The 18,436-nt window shown below is 39.5% G+C and overlaps 1 protein-coding gene across 1 annotated transcript in view; it reads right to left on the bottom strand.

Annotated features, from left to right (window-relative positions):
* Positions 1–12,481, bottom strand: part of stard13b (StAR related lipid transfer domain containing 13b) — a 117,831-nt gene extending 105,350 nt beyond the window's left edge. Inside the window, exons 1-2 of the mRNA XM_066699749.1 lie at positions 12,215–12,481; positions 7,663–8,590 (exon numbers count right to left, since the gene is read on the bottom strand). Coding sequence (XP_066555846.1) covers positions 7,663–8,391 — 729 coding nt within the window. The 5' untranslated portion in view covers positions 8,392–8,590; positions 12,215–12,481. The remainder of the gene's footprint in view (positions 1–7,662; positions 8,591–12,214) is intronic.
* Positions 12,482–18,436: the final 5,955 nt, after the last annotated feature.

Raw genomic sequence — 18,436 nt, forward strand, 5'->3', positions numbered from 1 at the left:
AGAGAAATACTGAATCACAATATTGAATGTGATTGTTTTTCATGTTGTTACATCACAGATTATAAATTCGGGGAAAAAGCACTTAGTGGGCAGTGGTGCCTGTGTTAGACTAACAAAACGGGCCCATTAAATCATTAAATAATGGGGATAATATGCCCCCAGCCTGGTTTCCTTTGAACCTCAAGTGACTCATGCTATCACATAACAAAGGTCATAAAAACACTACATTAAATGAACAACAAGTAAAAAGAAAACTAAAAACAAACAATTTTTTACTAGTGTTCAACTGAGGCTACACATTCAAAACTAATTCAGCTAATGGAGTAAAAGGGATTTTATCATTTTAATCTCCGTTTAATCTCAGTACGTGAATTTGATTAATTGTGACTATTAATTATCTGTTCTCTGTCCATCTCTAATTAGGATTGCAGCAGTCGGTTTAGACCAAGGATGGGTAAACAAACTATCCAGCCACTTGGCTTAGAGCAGTGACATGGGTGTTGGCGTTATCCCGGTCAGTAAGCTGAATACTGGGAGTATTCACAATCTGTGTGCTTTTCAGTGGAATGCGAGGAATTTAAGGGTACAGGCCAGGCTCAGTATGGGTCTGTGGTCCTCATTCATTTGCCTTTCCCTTTTAGTTTTTTGACCGAAGTGGAAATAACCACCATAGCAACCCAACTGGCATGAGTCGGCTTACGGGATTAATTAGTGCACGTTATCTTTAGCAAACACAAAAAGGATCATAAATCCCACCCATGTGTGTTATCCTTGTAGCCACTTTAACGAGAATGTGAGCGCCCAGGGGACCCGGTCCTGGTCTGGGCACAGGGACAGTTCTCTCTTCAGGGAGAGCGGAGCCACCCACGCTGTGCGTCTCTACTCTTCTTGAAGGCCACTTTATCAGCAGCCTGCATTCAGCCTGCACACAGGAAGCCCCTGACTGATTTATGGACGTTACTCCCACACTGTAAAGAGCAGGAGGCGGCGGGACAGAGGACCCCCAAAAGAGCAGCCATCTTCCAAGCATCACAGGCATGGCACCCAGTCCCACAGACATCTTAGATTAGTAATAATACTCTAGTACAGAATAGATTAACTTCGGAGACCTGCCAAATCAGTACATCAGCAGTTTCTGCAGGAAATGAATCTATTCACTAGGCAGCATGTATCTCAATTCACCATCAGTGTGTCCAAAGGCACAATGTAGCAATATCTCCATCAGGTGGCCAGGACTGAAAAGTGCACCTCGAAGGTTCCAGATAGCCACTCTATTATCCTTCATATTGTAGAAGGAAAAAGGAGGTCAATTTCTTAATGTCATCGTAACAAACCCTCCTACTTTTTCACATGCTGAGTCTGATTATAATTAATTAAAAATGGGAAATGGTCAGGACTTGGTAAACTAAGATGTCCTAGATTAGATTTCAGGTATCATCACATTTGCTTTTATGTAGTATTTCATATTAACCACACAATCCATGCACAGTTAAATGGTGAAGGGGAAGAAAGAATGTCTTGAAACACCCATCAGAATAAAAAATAACTTGGCTGATCTGTGCCCATCTTTTGCAATGAACATGTCATATGTCATCAGCATGGCAAACTCAATGTAGCCTATTCTTGTTATAAAGGGTGCAAATAACATATCTCCACAGGTTCTACATTTGTAGTAAAAACAAAGCAGAAACCTATTTTTTTCTTTTTGTTATACTGACTTTCCCAGGTCAGTGCGTCACATACCTACATTTACAACCCAGGTGTTAATTTCGCTAACAACTGATTTTTTTATCACTTTCGCGTGAATTGGTCGTTCAAACACAAACACCGTTTTTACCCCCAACTATCAAAGTGTCCTCTCTTATATATTATACACGCCTAATAAACCCAGGTAGAAAGATTAGTGAACAAGTATCAGTTAACTGAGGACTGTTTTCTCTCCGATTCGTGTAAACGTGTCAGTCTCCTACAAGGCAGCTGTGAATATTCAGAGCTGTAAATGTAATTTATCCACTCAGGGGCCTTCATCTGACATGAGATTTACTACTCTGGAATGCAGAGTTTTTTTGAAGAGGCTGGCGAGGTGAATCTATCCGAAGCATGCCTTCTTTTGTTTATGATGGAGGATTAGTGGACAATTTGGAGTGAAAAAATATGACAGCCCAGGGCTTAACTAAAGATATATATTCTTTAAAGGCACTGTTAAATACATTACAACATCGTTATGACGATTTCTAAAAGAAAAAAAAATCTTTCTTGAAAACTGAGTTACACTTTCTGGCGTTTAAAACAGCTCACCTTGGCTTTTTTGATATTTTCTTTTCTCAGTCAGGTGCAAAATATACAGACGGGTGACAAATTAAAGGAAAAACCAACATAAAGTGTCTCAGTAAGGTGTTGGGCACCACGAGCCACCAGAACCACTTCAATGCTCTTGGCACAGATTCTACGAGTCTCTGGACTCTACTGGAGGGATGAACACCATTCTTTCAAAAGATATTCCCTCACTTGGGGTTTTGATGATGGTGGTGGAGAGCGCCGTCTAACACATCGGTCCAAAAGGTGTTCAATTGGGTTGAGATCTGGTGACTGCGAAGGCTATTGCATATGATTCACATCATTTTCATACTCATCACATCATTCAGTGACCCTTGTGCCCTGTGGAGGGGGGCATTGTCATCCTGGAAGAGACCACTCCAATCAGGATACAAATGTGTCACTATAGGATAAAGGTGATCATTCAGAATAACTCTGTCATGATTTGCAGTGACCCTTCCCTCTAAGGGAACAAGTGGACCCAAACCATGCCAGGAAAATGCCCCCCACAACATATCAGAGCCTCCAGACCCCCTCACTCTAGGGGTCCAGCAGTCAGGCCTGTACTGTTCTCTTGGTGTCCCACATATGCACTAGCCAGTTGAGCGTCTGTGTGACTGAAACTCCTGCCATTTATGTCCCAATAATGACCCCTCTTTCAAAGTCACTTCGATAATTTCCTCTTGCCATCTTGATATAAAATCGAGGTCAACTGGACCTGCTCAGCATTTTTATAATACATGCCACAGAGCATGACAGGATGTTCATTGCTTATTTTTATCATGCAGTACACCTGTTTGGAGGTATCTGCATTCATTATGTTCCTCTACTGACTTATTCAGGTTTTTCCTTTAATTTGTCATCTGGTATTAATTCTAGCCCATAAGCAATTATATTATTTTACTTTGGCTCTTTGGAAACCAGTATAAGCACAGTGGGGTCTTCTGCTCACTGGAAATGTTAATCTGTAATGCCTCTTGAGATAAAGATATTGCCTATTCAGATATACAGACAGCCCTATCATTCAGTAGCTAATCTTTAGAAGGAGGCTTTACTTTCTGCAATGATTATCCTACTCAGAAGCTCATTATCTGGGTATCCGATGCATACACTAGGAGACAGAGGCTTGTGTGAACTCTGAGCCAGACATGCATGTGAGTCCATTGCACCCCAGACTTACAATTGTATTCCCTTGCGCCTGTTTGCTTTAGCGTTTTTCAGGTGCATCCCTTCTTGTTTGACAGTCATTTAAAAATTGCTGGCAACTCATCCACTATAGTTCAGTAAAAGGTGTTATGTGAAACATTTGTCAGAAAAGACTGATGCCCAAGTTTTTCAATAAGTCTATGAAATATGACTGTCCATGTCCATCAGTGTCAATATATATACAACATTCAGAACAATAAATTCAGATCTCCAGTTACTGTAAAAGGTACACCGGAGGAACCCTGAATGTGCATTGTTGTCATTGTGTCTGTATTGCTACTTGTTGACATGATCCTGTGCTTGTGTTGTAACCAGAACTTGCGATCTGCCGTTTCCTCTGTGGTGATGATGGTAATGTGTTATTTATATCCTTGGTGAACAGATGTCTGTGTATGTGTGTGTGTGTGTATTACTGGCATACTTTGTTTTACAATCTGACTTAATGTAAGGTATAATATTTGATGAAATCACAGAGAGGCCCCATTCATGGCCTAAAGCAAACAGATTCTGGAACCGACATAGTCGTTATAAGGTTCGACAGTTTTCTTGCAGAAGCTTTGCCAGTCTCGGGGGAATACTGGACACAGTCCAAACTGGTTCTGAACCCATACAAGCCATCCTCAAGAGCTCTAGATAAGGCAAGGTGATGCACTGAAGTACCATAAACACTTTCATTGGGATTTTCTGTTGCTGATCTACACAAATGTCAATGTTGACAAAATATATACAGCATCCCTTTTCAATGAACTACAAATAAACAACTGAAAAGTATTGATTGCATAAGGATTCACCCCCTTTGCTATGATACACTTAAATAAGTTGACTTCTCTCAGTGGTCAGAGAAGTAGGAACTGAAGGAGGTACAGAGATCCACAGTCAGGAGGGGAGAAACTGTCAATTACTGTCTAAATGTCAGCTATTAACTGGGTGCACCACAAAGAGTGGCAAGAAGGAAGCCATTTCTAAAAAAAAAAAAAAAAAAAAAAAAAAGACCATGTAAAGTCTCACTTGGAATTTGCAAAAAGATGTGGCAAAAGATTCTGTTGTGGGATGGAACAAAGATTGAACTATTTAGTCTAAATGCAAAGCATTATGTCTGGCATAAACCCAACAAAGCACATCACCCAGGTAACACCATCCTACTGTGAAGCCTGGTGGTGGCAGATATGGGGATGCTTTTCATTGGCAAAGACTGTGAAACCTAACTGTGTCAGGATTGAGGGCAAGTTGGATGGAGCCAAATATAGTAAAAATATAGAAAACCTTAGCAAAAAACCTTGGACTGGGGTGGAGGTTCACCTTTCACCAAGAGTGGCCACTGGAGTGGCTTTAAAACAAGAAGCTGAGTGTTCTAGAATGGCCCAAGCAGATGTGCAAAGCTGGTAGAGACCTACCCAAAAAGACTCACAGCTGTAATTGCTGCCAAAGGTGGTTCTACCAAGTATTGACTCAGGGTGGTAAATACTTATGCAACTAACATATTTAAGATTTTTTTATGTTGGATTATTTTTTGTTTCACAATAAAACAAATATTTTACACCTTCAAGGTGTTGTGTATGCAGTGTGAATCAAACGGAGAGAATCTCAATTCAATTAATTAAGAACATATGAAATCCCATATTTGTATTAACAGGAAGCTACCGTTCCAGTTAATTTACAAATAATCCAAAATAAACAGCTAGTTGATTAATGTTGACTGAAGACTAGGTAACCAATTTGATTTAAAAAAACAAAACATATTAGTTTACATTCTTTACAAGGTGGTCATCAAACCACACAAATGAAAGACATCTTTGTCAATGATAAAATGAGTCACTATCCAAACCCCCCACCAAAAAACAAAAAATGTACAGTTTACTCATCAACATCTGCTTGAAAACACTGGGACTAAGGTGTCATGTAGCAACAAGAGAGTGTTATTGAGGTTTTGTGACAAATTGTTTCCCGCTCTTATTATCACAACAGTTATGCCGTTTCAGAGCTTGAGGATAACAGCACATTGAAGGATTAAATTAGAAAAAAACAAGTCAGATTTTGTATTAGGTTCATCAGAAAAAAATAGTCTGTGAACTAAAACAAAGCATCTTCACAAGAATGTATAAAAGTTCCATTAAGGAATTTGGCACAATAACAAACTACTTCTGCGTTTTGTCAGTGTATCAGTTTAAGGGTAGAGGTTTTGTGCGAGGCCCAGACAGGCCAATGGAATTTGTTTTATCTTAATTTTTTTTAGGAATAGTAAACTGATTTTCAAACGTACATCTGAGAAACGCAATCTTAAAGGACAGCATTAATACAGAAGAATCTGTATACATAAAGTTCAGCAGCAGGATATTGGGGAAAAAAAAAAAATCCAGTCACATTTGTCAGCTGAACAAACACCATGTTCATTTTTCAAATATCCGCCTGTTTTGTGGAGAAGCACACGTTATCTTTGTTATTGTTTTGGCAGAGAACCGCCCATCGGAAACCTTAATCTCCTGCGATTAAACATACAGCAAAGGACAGACAAAAAAGTGCACATTCTCTACGTAATTCTTATTCTGACAGCTAATTCAAAGCCTGTATTTCTCCCAACTGGCATTGGATTGTCAGAAGAATCATTGCCCTCATCATGAATAAGACACAACATCTCCACTGGCATACACGAGATTTGACAAATATGTAAACTAAGCAAAGGGTTAACACATCTTTCAGGCTTTGCTCTACTTTAATGTGAATTGCACAGTTGGAGGGTAACAATCACACTTCTTTGTCATTTGTCAGTAACAAGAAAGGATTGATAAGTTGTTGTTTTGAACTATGCTCCTGCTCCTTTTCCCCTCCAAACTAATTTACTGTCAATTAAAGCCAAAGAAAGAGCAGCCACTGAGACGCGTGCAGTTACACAAGACCACAGAAAAGCCAGCGTTCTGCCACTGTCACTGCCCCACACTGGTAGGAACGTCTGTGTCCGTCACCCCATCGAACGATCAAAATGTCCTCTAGACTGCTAACCCCCACACTGTAACCCCAGGGTCAGTGTTAACCTCACAAGGGCGGCAGCATCCAGTAACATCAAGGTGCCTGTCCCAGGGTCAGCTGATAACAGCGGTGTGTAACAGCCATATCAGGGTGGTTGAACTCCTGGCCCTGTGTATGAAGACTTCTGGGATTCCTGACATTCCTACACCTCTTACCCAAACATTATTTTGTTGGATCCGTTGGTTCTTACTGTAGGTAAACATGGAACAGGGATGGTTCGGAGACAGCCTGTCTTCTTGGTTTCTCGCTTTCTCTACTTAAAGTTTATTTTGCCAACCCTGGGTTCAGAATAGGGTCTGTTATGAATGTCAAAGAAAGGACAGACCGACAGACAGATAGACAGACAGGAAAAAAGGTGGAACAACCTTTTTTGTTTCTCACAAAGTGGTACTGCGGGAGGGACTTGCAAGGTCATTAGGAGGTCTCACATGGGGTCAGAAAGAGGTTGGAAACCCGTCACATATCCACTTTGTTTGATTTGTTTGACAAACGTGTGTCCTCTTTAAACGGAACAGCACTTTCAATATCTAAAGGCCCCACAGCTTACTTTATCAAAAAACTACCATATTGAAAAAAAAAAAACTTGAAATGGACATTGATTAGCGAACTTTAAGTTAAAATGCATTAAAGGAGTGTGCTTGGAACTAATCAATCAACAACATATGTAACATATGGTCGAAGAAAAAATACATTTTAAATGGCTGATGCTCTGCAAGTAAAATACGAGGAACTAAACAGTGTGAGAGTAGGCAGCATTTTAAAGAGCTATGCAGAACTGAGAAGCACATACATCATTTAATGTCATATATTTGGTCCCTCTCACTAAAATTGTATGATTTAAGATGAACCTGTCCTATAAATAAATGCAATGGGGCATTCATTTTATATGTACATACTACAAAATCAGGGCATTTCTGGAAAAAAGACGGTGAGTCAGAGAAAGCTTCTACTGCAGTACAAATCTGAAGACTATCTTAGTTCATCATTCTGCACTATTAACAAAGCGGTCATTGTGTAATTCGAAGTAACAGGGTCTGAGTATCCTGCCTAGGTGGGCTTTAATGGAACATTCGCAAACTCATTGGTACAAATAGTCCGAGACGCTGGAGTTCTTACCTCAGAGACACTGTGTTCTTCGGTGTCGTAGCTGCCATAGCCACCTAAATCCAGGTTTTCCAAGGTCTCTGTGTGGGGGCCATCGGGAGACCTCTTTGCCCCATTCTTCTTCTCCCTGCCACGGCCCGCTGACCGCCGGCGTCTGCTGATGAGAAACTCTCTGTACTGAGGGAGCTCAGGGAAAACATCATCATTGTCATCGTCGTTCTCATCCTGCGAGGAAGAAGAGCTGGCATCCGAGCCTTCGTTGATGAAGAGCTCGTTACTGGTGCTGGAGAGGCAGCTGCTGGGGTACTCATAGCTGGAGAAGGTGATGGAGCTGGGCTTGTGCTTGACAATCCTGGGCTGCTCTCCCACTCTAGCCCAGAAGTCTTGTCCCGGAGAGCCACTCCTTTCAGGGATAGAGGTGTAGTCCTGCTGCTCTTCACAGTTCACCAAAGGTAGCAGGACTCCATAGCTGCAGTTGTCCTCATCTGTGCCTCCTTCACTTTCCTCTTCCCTTTCTTCCAGCTCCAGGTTTTTCTGATTTAAAACCCCAACAACGTGATCCAGCGCCTCAATGCCTGGTGGGTGAAAGACGTTGCACTGAGTGGCATATTCCTGGGTTGTGGTTTTACTTTTGGAGGCAGCAGGGATAGGGTCCACCCTGTTCCCCCCAGAGCCTTCCCTCAGGGTGAAGGCCATTGGAGACGACACCAGCAGGTCCTCCTGAAGGGATGGGGCTTCCATCCCGTCTTCTAAAACTTGTCGGCCAACAATGGGTGAATCCACAGCTCTCTGGCACAGAGCCTTGGGTCAGCCATCTTTTTCACAGGTCAAGTCCAAAGGTCTCCTAACATTGTAATGGCTGTGCACACCATCAAGAACTTTCATTGTCCAGGGGGTGGGGTGGAGGGGTTACTTTGATGTCACCAGTTCAGCACTTGACCTGAATTAATAAAAAATACACACAACATTTACAAAAGGGACCAGGATGAGACACGGAACAATTACTTCTGGAAGAAGTGTCAATTTCAAAGACTGCTAACAGTATTTGAATGGTGCGTATGAAATATTTGCAGGTTCTTTCATGGACTTTGTTTGATACCTTTAATACAACCAAGGTATTGTCATGGAGGCAGTTAGTGTTTGAGTGGGGCAGGCAAGCTACAGAAGTGATGGAAAGCCTTTTAAAAGAGTTTTCAAGAGCTTCAACACATTTCGTTCGGCACCGAGAACACACATCCACTTCAGAACAAGCCACGTTTTTTCTCAGACAACACAAGGAATTTCTCCCCCTACATCACAACGGTTTTTGTTCTCTCACTTCAAATGGGGCCGCTGCAATGTGATTGAAGTGGAAACAACCCCCCCCACCCCCACCCCTGTCCGCTACTGCAGAACTCAAAGGACAATGAAGAGGGCGCTGAGGTTTACCATCTGGCTCAGGTCTGCATCTTCAAGTCTGGATCTGTTTCAGACACGATCTCCCTGGTTTCACTGAATGTAAGAATCCTCAGCTACGGCACTGGTCATTGATTTACAACTACCTGCACTATTCATCAGGCACAAAAATGTTCCAAGTGTACAGTGTTTAAAACCCACTCACCCCGTCATTAACCTGGGCTTTAAAAACCCACATTTATACGGCTTTAAATCACCCCCTTCAAATGGGTAAACCGATGCATTCCTTCACTGTTCTTTCATCATTTTGAAGGGCACAAAAGGAACCACCTATCTATCTTTTTGTGCTCACTGAAGTCCTTCTTACAGACTGTTTATTGGGCGAACTAAATGCAAACAGATGCAAAAAGTTGCAAAGACTTTTTCATGACATCCTGAGAGATGATTGCTTTAAAAGGGAGTTGTTGAAGACTTCTTAATTTGTGCATCTCCCCTCTGTATGATTTACGCCACTGTTCACAATGCAGTGCGTAGTTTGCAGTTTTAGATTTCTTTAAGAGGCAAATTCATGATGAAAAATCAAATGCCATATTTGAGTGCATTAAACTCTGAAAGCTGATGTGTAAAAGGCAAAAAAGTAAGTCAACATGTCACTTTCCCTGACAAATGGGGGATTTTCCCAGTGCACCTGTACATTTATCATGTCATGTATCCAAGTTGAGAAATCACATTTTTAGTTCAGTTGCCTGAGTACATAGAAACAAGGGGAAAAATCACACCTGCACGCATAATATGTTTTGACCTTGATAAGAAAAAATGTGTTCCTTTCCCCACTGTGTAAGGAATATCTCCTACTAACTTATGTTGTAAGTCGCCCTGGATAATGGTATCTGCCAAGAAATAATAATACAAAAATAATAATAAAAGTCTCTGCAATAATGAATCATTCAAAAAACTAATCAGCAATGGATTATAACATGCATATGAATTTCTGAATTAAAGGTTAACAAAGCAAACACAAAATAATTAACAGAGAACATTTATACTGCGCTCACATTTTATTTGTGCTCAAATAAATTATTAAAACCTATAATTTGTTGTTACAAGTACATCAGTTTTGACAGTGACTACAATGGACCACAAAGACATCTAAATTTGATTATTGGTTGTTCTACATGCATATTGTATTATGCTCCTTCGATTAAATCACTTCCCTGTATGACTTACTGCAATATGTTGTGTTCTGTTTTGAGTTATGTTCAACCATTCTCCACTTTGAAACTGCTGCACTGTTTCCATTCAAAGTATAACAGCAGAATATTTTTTAAATCACCTTGGATGAAGGCTTCAGCCACATAAATATATAAATAAATACATATTTGTGGTAGGCACTTAAATGTTAACACATGATACATAATTGCAGATTTTTGTGCATTCCTTTATAACATGAGTGAACCCAATGCTAAAACCTCACAAGTGTTAATAGACTTCCTGCTGTGGTTATTACAACAGTTAACGCAGCATACTAAAAGAAAAGCTTGGTGGATGTTCCTGGATTTTAAACTCAGACTTCATGGATAAAATTAATAAACATTCTGTACTTACCAGCAGTGTACACTTAGCTTTGTAATTTGTCCAAATTATACAATGACACTATAGCAGGAAGAAAGGTGCATATTTAGGTCTGTTTAAATATAAACTAAGTGTCTTCTTTGTGAAAAGCTGCTTTTAGTTTTTTAGTTTTTAAGGAAACTTAACAGAAACTTAAATACTGAGATGCATAATCAAAAAGACAGGGTTTTCAAAAGGGTTAAAGATTTTAAAAGCCAGATTTGTGCAATCAAAACCACTGCAGTTATAATTTTCAAGGCACAGACAGGAGGCATGAGGCATTTTAGAGGAACTATTTGAAACACATTTATGAAGTAACCTGATGTTTTAGAAATTACATTGCAGCCACCTTCTCCTTTAGCCTCTGTTGAAAATCACACAGTTTGTTACTTCTTGCTGGTTTTGTGGTTTCTTCAGCAGGATCAGGGGGAGCCCCTCTCCGATAGAAACTAGATAAGAACTGTGACAGACATTAGATGTTGTCAGACTGTTTCGATGGACCTCTATTTTAATCAGCTGTGAAAGGGGGGCCCCCTGTTTGAGACGTGAATAATGGATGCCTCCATATAAAAAGGCAGAGAGGAAGTCAGGATGTGAAAATCAGATGTACTAGTCTTTTAGTCCAATGAAACATAATACATAAATAAATCCAATCTATTACACTTATTTTCATGAAGATAAATATATCTATGTATGTATGTACTGATGTATTGTGAATCCCTGATTTTCACCTCTCTCTTTTACTATTTAACATATTCTAATGCAAGAAAATATACATTATTTGGAGAACCAGAGCTTTAAAAGTAAGCTTAAAAAAAAAAACATAACCCTTTAAACAGAAATTATGATTCCAACCACATGGTTTATAAAAAGCTATGAGGTAACCAACTATGCTTCTTAACCAAAGTTAAACACTCATCCACATACCTACAGTTAAAAATATATTAAAGGCAGATACATAGACATGTCTATACCTTTTAAACAATTGAAAATGTTCCTAGGTTTGCAATGCATGGTTTGTTTCACAGCAACCAATAAGCATTTAAAACACATTTTACTCTTTCAGTTACATATAATATGTTGTTACTGAAATGTGGAAAGGATTGTCAATTTTTTACATAAATGTTTAGCCCAAACTGTCCTGTAGGCTTTCTAAATTGAAGGGACAAACAAAAAGACCCCCCCCCAAGTATTTTTTAAATGACCAGGAGCAATGCATTCTACCTTTAAAGCACCAGTGAATTAAATATTCATAGACTTCATAGACATACTCTACTCCTATTCTCATATATTGCTTAGACTTTGGCTAAAATTTCACTCAACAATCTTTTGCCTATTATGTGTAGCCGTTCCTAGATCTACTTACAGTTCAAAATAACACCAAGAAAATACAGGTACAGTATCTTAAAACCAACATCAATTTCTACACAACCACAACTATCACAGAAATATCGAAAGTTTGTAGACCACAAACACCTGTGGGGACAAGCTAGTGAGACCTTAGAGCTGGAGTGAAAAAGAAAAGAAAAAGGTTTGGAAAAATGAAAAGACAAAATACCTGTTATCTGGAATATTTTCAGCGGTTTCTTTCACGCAATGCTTTCTTTTTCATTGTGAGCCACTAGTCCAAAAGAATGTTCTGCTTACAACTCCGACTGTCACCAAGGAGCAAGAGGAGGAAGGAAAAAATTCTCTGTCAAAGCAGTGCCGCGCGTCTCCTGTATGAAGCATTTCGAGCAGCTTTCCTACTGTAAGAGAGCCCTGTCATCAGAAGTATGTGTCAGAATCCCTGGAGGCCACAGAATGAGCAAACCATTCAGAATATGTGTAAGTGTGTGTGTGTGCCCTGTGAAAGGGGAGGGCGGGGTGGTGCATGAAAGACAGAAAGAGAGCGATAGAGGCAGGGGGGAAGGAGGAGACTCTTGTTCCAGGGACAACAGGCTAACCTATAAACACAGAGTACGCTCATGTGCTGTGTGGCACGGAAAGCCCTTGGCCGGCTGCGTTTCATCACCTGGAGCCCCTGCTGTCAATCTCAAGGCTCAATCTTGATCAGACTGAGGCTGCTACTGTCCGTGCCAGTGAGTTATTGCCGCACGGGATTATTTACCCTTTCAGAGTTACTTTGGCAGGGATTGTCACCAGTGTGATTTCACTTGTTACCCCAATAGTTCTCATGTGCTCCAGGCTCAGGTACAAAAAAGCTATAACAAATAAAAACCCTCCCCTCAGAACACCCCCTTTCGCCTACTCACAGCATTCTCCCGTCTCACATTGAAGGGAAAAAAGAAAAAAAAAAGTCTTCGGGCCATACTTAGTGAAAGATAAGAATGTGTCAGCCCAAGAGAGGAGCTTTGTAAAACATTTCTGTTCTCATAAACAAACGGTGGGTTTCTTCAGGCATCATTTTGTTTAAAAAATATATATCTTTCTGTCAAATGTATACATTTTCAAGCCCCTATTCCATGTTAAAAGTTAAGGCCAAACAAAAAGGCAGAATTTGATAACATAAACCTATCCACAGAGGGAAAGGGAAAATATATAATTTTCAAAAATATAAATATAAATGCAATGCATTCCTTCTAATAGTCTTGACATTTGATTTATTTAATACCTACCAATTAAACACTCTTTTAGTATTCCTGCATTATTGACAACCATCTCAATCATTACTGTTTTCTCCCAATTAATACTGTTGTAGTTATCTTCAAATTTACAGGATTCCAGACAGTCACTATCTTCAACAGCAGGAAGAATAAGCTATCACAGTTCCTGATTTGTTTCCCATTTTTACATGTGAATAATCAGGTGAAATACTAGAGCTCTTCCAAATATTGTATTGATTGTATTGATTCAAATAAATAAGCTTCAGCTTCTCTTTATTTAAGCGGCCATTCAGTAACCAACAAGGTTTCACTAATTAACAAACAGAAGATAGCTATTATGACATGCCGGGGATTGGTGCATGCTTCATTGAATCTCAGATGCAATTTAGTTGAACAGTTAAGCAAACAAGATTCTGAAATTAAAGGTTTGAACAGTATGTTTTATCAGGATAGGGAGCTGCACAATATGTTTAACTTGCACCTTGGCCACTTTTTTACATTGTAAATCTTACGTGAAGCATTAAACAGCAGCATGCATTGAGAGCGTTGTTTGCTCTAATCGTTCTGCCTATAGATGTATATGGATTCCAGAATTAGGTGCTCATCTCACCTCTGTATGAATGTGTATTGATTATTCAAATATCGAATTTTCAGTCACGGTTAGGCAGGGAAAACTCTGTGCTCTATACAGATATGATATTTCGGAAGTATAAAAAACTCTTTGCACTTTGGTCGGTTCTCATAGTCTGAAAGATAAGGTTTCTAAAGCCCCACTGGTGAAGAACCCGGTTTTCATTTTGGAAGACGTGCATGAGAAGCATGATTTTGAACTGAATTCTGGTTCACATTATACATGTCAGTCATAGCTTTAGACCTGAAAAGGATGATTTCTAGACACTTTTCTCGTGCACTGTGAGGAAGCGATGATGACATTACAGAATGTGGACTTTTGCTGACCTTTAAGATTGACACTACGGGCGAACTCAATTACCAATCATAGGACACACTTGGCTCATCTTCCCCTCAGAGGCACTGAATCGAGTTTTTATTTTTGCATAATTGTTTTAGTGGTTCCCACACATCATTCTGTGAAGCAGGCGCCAGTCCCTTTGCACAATGCAGGGATTTGGGGCTGAGCAGTCAGATATGGTTTGTTACTTAGTTTGACCTCTATGCTGGACAGCCTTCACATTTAAATGTACACCACGAAGACAAAAGACCCACTTCTCCATATTTCTGTCAGTACATGTTATATCAACTTCCATTTGTACCTAGAAGAGTTCTGAGCCTTTTACAACTTCCCTCAAGTTTGAATTGAACATCAAGACCTCTTCCACAAGAAGCTTTACACTACACTGGAGGTTTAGTAGGTCATAGAAAAATGTAAGAAAGATTACAAATGAGGGGTTGCCTCTTGGAAATCAATCTTAAAAGCATTGCCTATTAATTTCCACTTGTATCCTCTTATCAATTGGGTTTATATCTCGATTACTATACAATTACTTATCACCTTCAATACTTCTATCAAATCCCTTGGTAATTCTTTAGACTAAAGGGATTTAGTTCCCTCAAGCTTTGTGTGTAGGACAACACATTAAGACCAGGAATCAACATGGTTGCTTTCCTTTGAACCAATTCATAATTCATTATAGCTTAATATATAGTCTTGACAGGAAATAGTGTCACTACTTGCAGATTATAAAAATGCATTCTTTTACAGAAAGACTTGGGGGGGTAAATATTCATATGAACCCTCTGTAGACAGTTACAGAGAGGATCCTATGCTTTGCAAGCTTAGGAAATAGTTATCCAAAGGCAGAATTCAATGGATATTGCCTATAGATATAGCGGAATTGTATGTATGCTGCAATGTGAGATACTTATTGCAGTGATAATTAAATTGCAGTACATTTTCACTGCTATACCATGCTTAAGCTTGCAAATATTTGCAGATTCTACCCAACTGTCATTCGATGGGAGATATTCAGCAATTACATAAAAAGATAGAGCAATTGGTCTAAGATTCCATCTTCATTACATCTTCTCTAAGATCCATCCTGCCACGGGAGCCTGAAGCAGCAATGGTGACCTGCTTCGGAAATATGGTTTTGGGCTGAATCTTAGATAGTTTTATATATAGCTTCATCAGCTGCAGAAACACTTCTTTAAGTAAGAATAGTGTAGTGCATTGTCAGGGCAAACTAGAAACAAAAAGGCCACTTTTATACTATCACTTAGATAGTGGGGAAGTATGCTTAAGATTAAATTATTTTTCTGCTCTGAGAGGTTCTATTGAACTGAATGCAGTCTTTTGATGTCCTTGCTGGATATCAGTGTTTGCAGTGCTATTGCCTTTATGACAGTGTGAATGAGCACATTCATCTGGTATCAAACATATAACAGCTTCCACCCCGACTCCCTCACTTTCAAGTGGAAATAAAAAGCTTAAAGTCTTAAATCTGAGAATATAAGGCATTGCTATAACTATGAGGAAGGAACCCCAAATCTAGAGAGATCGATAATTCGATTTCAATACAATCTGATTAAAAGACGAGAGTTATAAGGTGTCCTTTGTGTGGTGGGGTGATATGTTTTTCCTGCAGCATGAGGTGAATCACACTTCACTTTTACTGAAGGTGTTTGTGAGTCAGAAAAATAAATAATTAGCTGTACTAAACAAATGTATTTACATAGAATTAAGCAAAAGTACAATGCTTTATGCATTCACCAAATAGTAAAATAACAAAACCTTCTCTGTTGCATATAGATCTTCCTCAAGCTGTTAACTGATTACAATGAATCGCTATTTTTCATTGTCAGATCTAACAGGGACTTCATAAATGTTACACTAGGCCATTCTTTAAACAGGATTTTCCCTTTTCTTTTCTCTGCCAAAACTTCTTATCTGTAGTTTCCATTAATCAAAATGGAAAGGCAAAGCTAGAATCCAGAAAAGGAAGATGGGAGGTAGTTGCATTGCATTCTGGTCAAATCCAATCCCTTTTTAAGGCCCATGTATTTAAAATCGAATTCAGAAATGCTTTCTTAATCATGTTTTACAAAAATGTCATACTAGCTAGACTGAAACACATTGGTACAGCTGTTTAGGGAACACACTGGACAATTCACCCAGTCCTGTGAATGGCAGTCTTTATCTAAACAGATGGCTTATTTCAGCTGGGATGGTAAACGCTCTACTAACTATGAAAGTGGACACATCCCTCCCTATACATGGCTGTAGCTGAGGAAAAAATAGGCCCGGAGTGTCTGCTTATTGAAAAACAGGCTCGTTTGTGGATATAAAGATAGCCCCCTGCATTTTTGATGGCAACAGCACACAGACCAGGCAGCGGTTAAGAAGTCAGGCACAATACAGCCCTGCCACTTAGATGCACACATCCACAAATCTTTGACTGTTTCCCTTTTACAATAGGATTCCAGGGAATGTGAGCATGCTGTCACCACCACACTGACAGCAGAGGAAGACAGTGATGGAAGAAACCTGCATTTAGAAAACAAACACTGAGCTCAGGTTCTTTATTCAGCTCAGAGGGCTGAGATTTTACAAGTATTGACTGAAGGTAGGAAGTTCCTAAGCAGTGAGAGCTCCCAACAACAAATGAATGAAGATCTGGCTAAAAGGAGTGAAAAGTGCATAGTTAAACACCTAGACTGGTTGACCATCTCATTGATTGCATTCTAAAAATGATCTTCAACTTGGTGTCTCAATAATAGTGTAGGTTAAAATTACAAAAATATAATTAAATTGTTCCCATTCAGGAAATCTATAGTAGCAGTAGCTATAGTAGCACATACTGAAACAGAAATGTGGGAATAATATATGCACAAGAGTAGGGCCCAGGTATATCTTCTAAGAAAGCATGCTTCTTTGAGACCTAGTAAACTAAAAAGTAACCACAATAAGATGAAGAAAAATTTGCCAATGTAAAGGATAAGCCATCAAGTTAAGAGTTACAAACTGGAGTTCAAAGCAATACAGTATATTATGAAATGCATACAAATCCACACAATGTTGTTATATTGTAATATCCAAAAGAACAAACTCCGATCGAGTGAGAAAAGAGAGAGGTAATAGGCGATATATAGGGTTGTGCAGGGTTTACATTGGGGCTCAGTAGCAACAAGTGTTACAAGGAGTGGTTTATCCTCTCCGCTTGACAAGGCAGAGATCCCTCCGATAGAAATTTAAAGATTGGACTTGAGATTTGGGAACAGGGCCAAAGAAAACTGCAGGGGGTGGCAAGCATGCCTGGGCCAGAGAAATGAATGATTTCAGATTGCATAAGTAATCCTATGAGAGTCCCGTTAAGTGCTGGTAATGAAAGCTTAAAAGGTTATCAGTGTTTTTCTTTTCCTGGCATATTGAAATTATCATTTCCTTCTCTTTTAGCTGGGAACTCTTGGAGGATAGCGGGATAGTAAAGTTAGCACTGAGATGGTTTATTCCCAACAAAACACAGACCTTCAAGAGCTTCCAGACAGAACCGAATCCCAAGGTAGACCCGGACAACCAGCACTGCCCAAGTGTTTGATGAGAGCAATAACACTGTATTGATAATTACTGATCTTCTACTGGTTAATCACTGGTTCCCCTATTTGCAGCCCAGTGATTCAAGGAGTCCAGTTAATTGTTGAAGCCAGACAGATACTTGGATGAGGGCACCAATCCCCTGGATTAAAGTAGCTGGAAATGTCCTCTGATTAGTTCTTATGTTTGTTTCTAGATACTTGGAAGCTGTTGGCATCGGAGTTCAACTATTGCTTCTTAGTTTTATTTATTTTACTGTGCAGAGACACATGTGTCGATGGGATTATAAGGTTGTCGAACAAGAGATAATATTGGAAGTACATCAATCTCAGCAAACATCATTCAAGTAATCAGTGATGACCCAGGGCTTTCAAATATGTCTCCAAGAGTAACTGGTGTCAAGATGATCGACTCGACTGGTCTGAATTTATTTGATCAGTAAAGCAGTCTCCCCCTCGCCCCCAAATAAAGTCAAACAATTACCACATTCAGGTTCCTTCCACACATAATACCTGTCTGGAATTTGCTTGTTAATGGTTTATTTTCAGATATGTTATCGCTACATCTACAGATTTATTAGACCCTGCAGCCATTATGCAGGCTATTGATGTAACTCAAATGGCAA

This window comes from Amia ocellicauda, chromosome 3, assembly GCF_036373705.1.
Source record: "Amia ocellicauda isolate fAmiCal2 chromosome 3, fAmiCal2.hap1, whole genome shotgun sequence".
NCBI classification, from domain to species: Eukaryota; Metazoa; Chordata; class Actinopteri; order Amiiformes; family Amiidae; genus Amia; species Amia ocellicauda.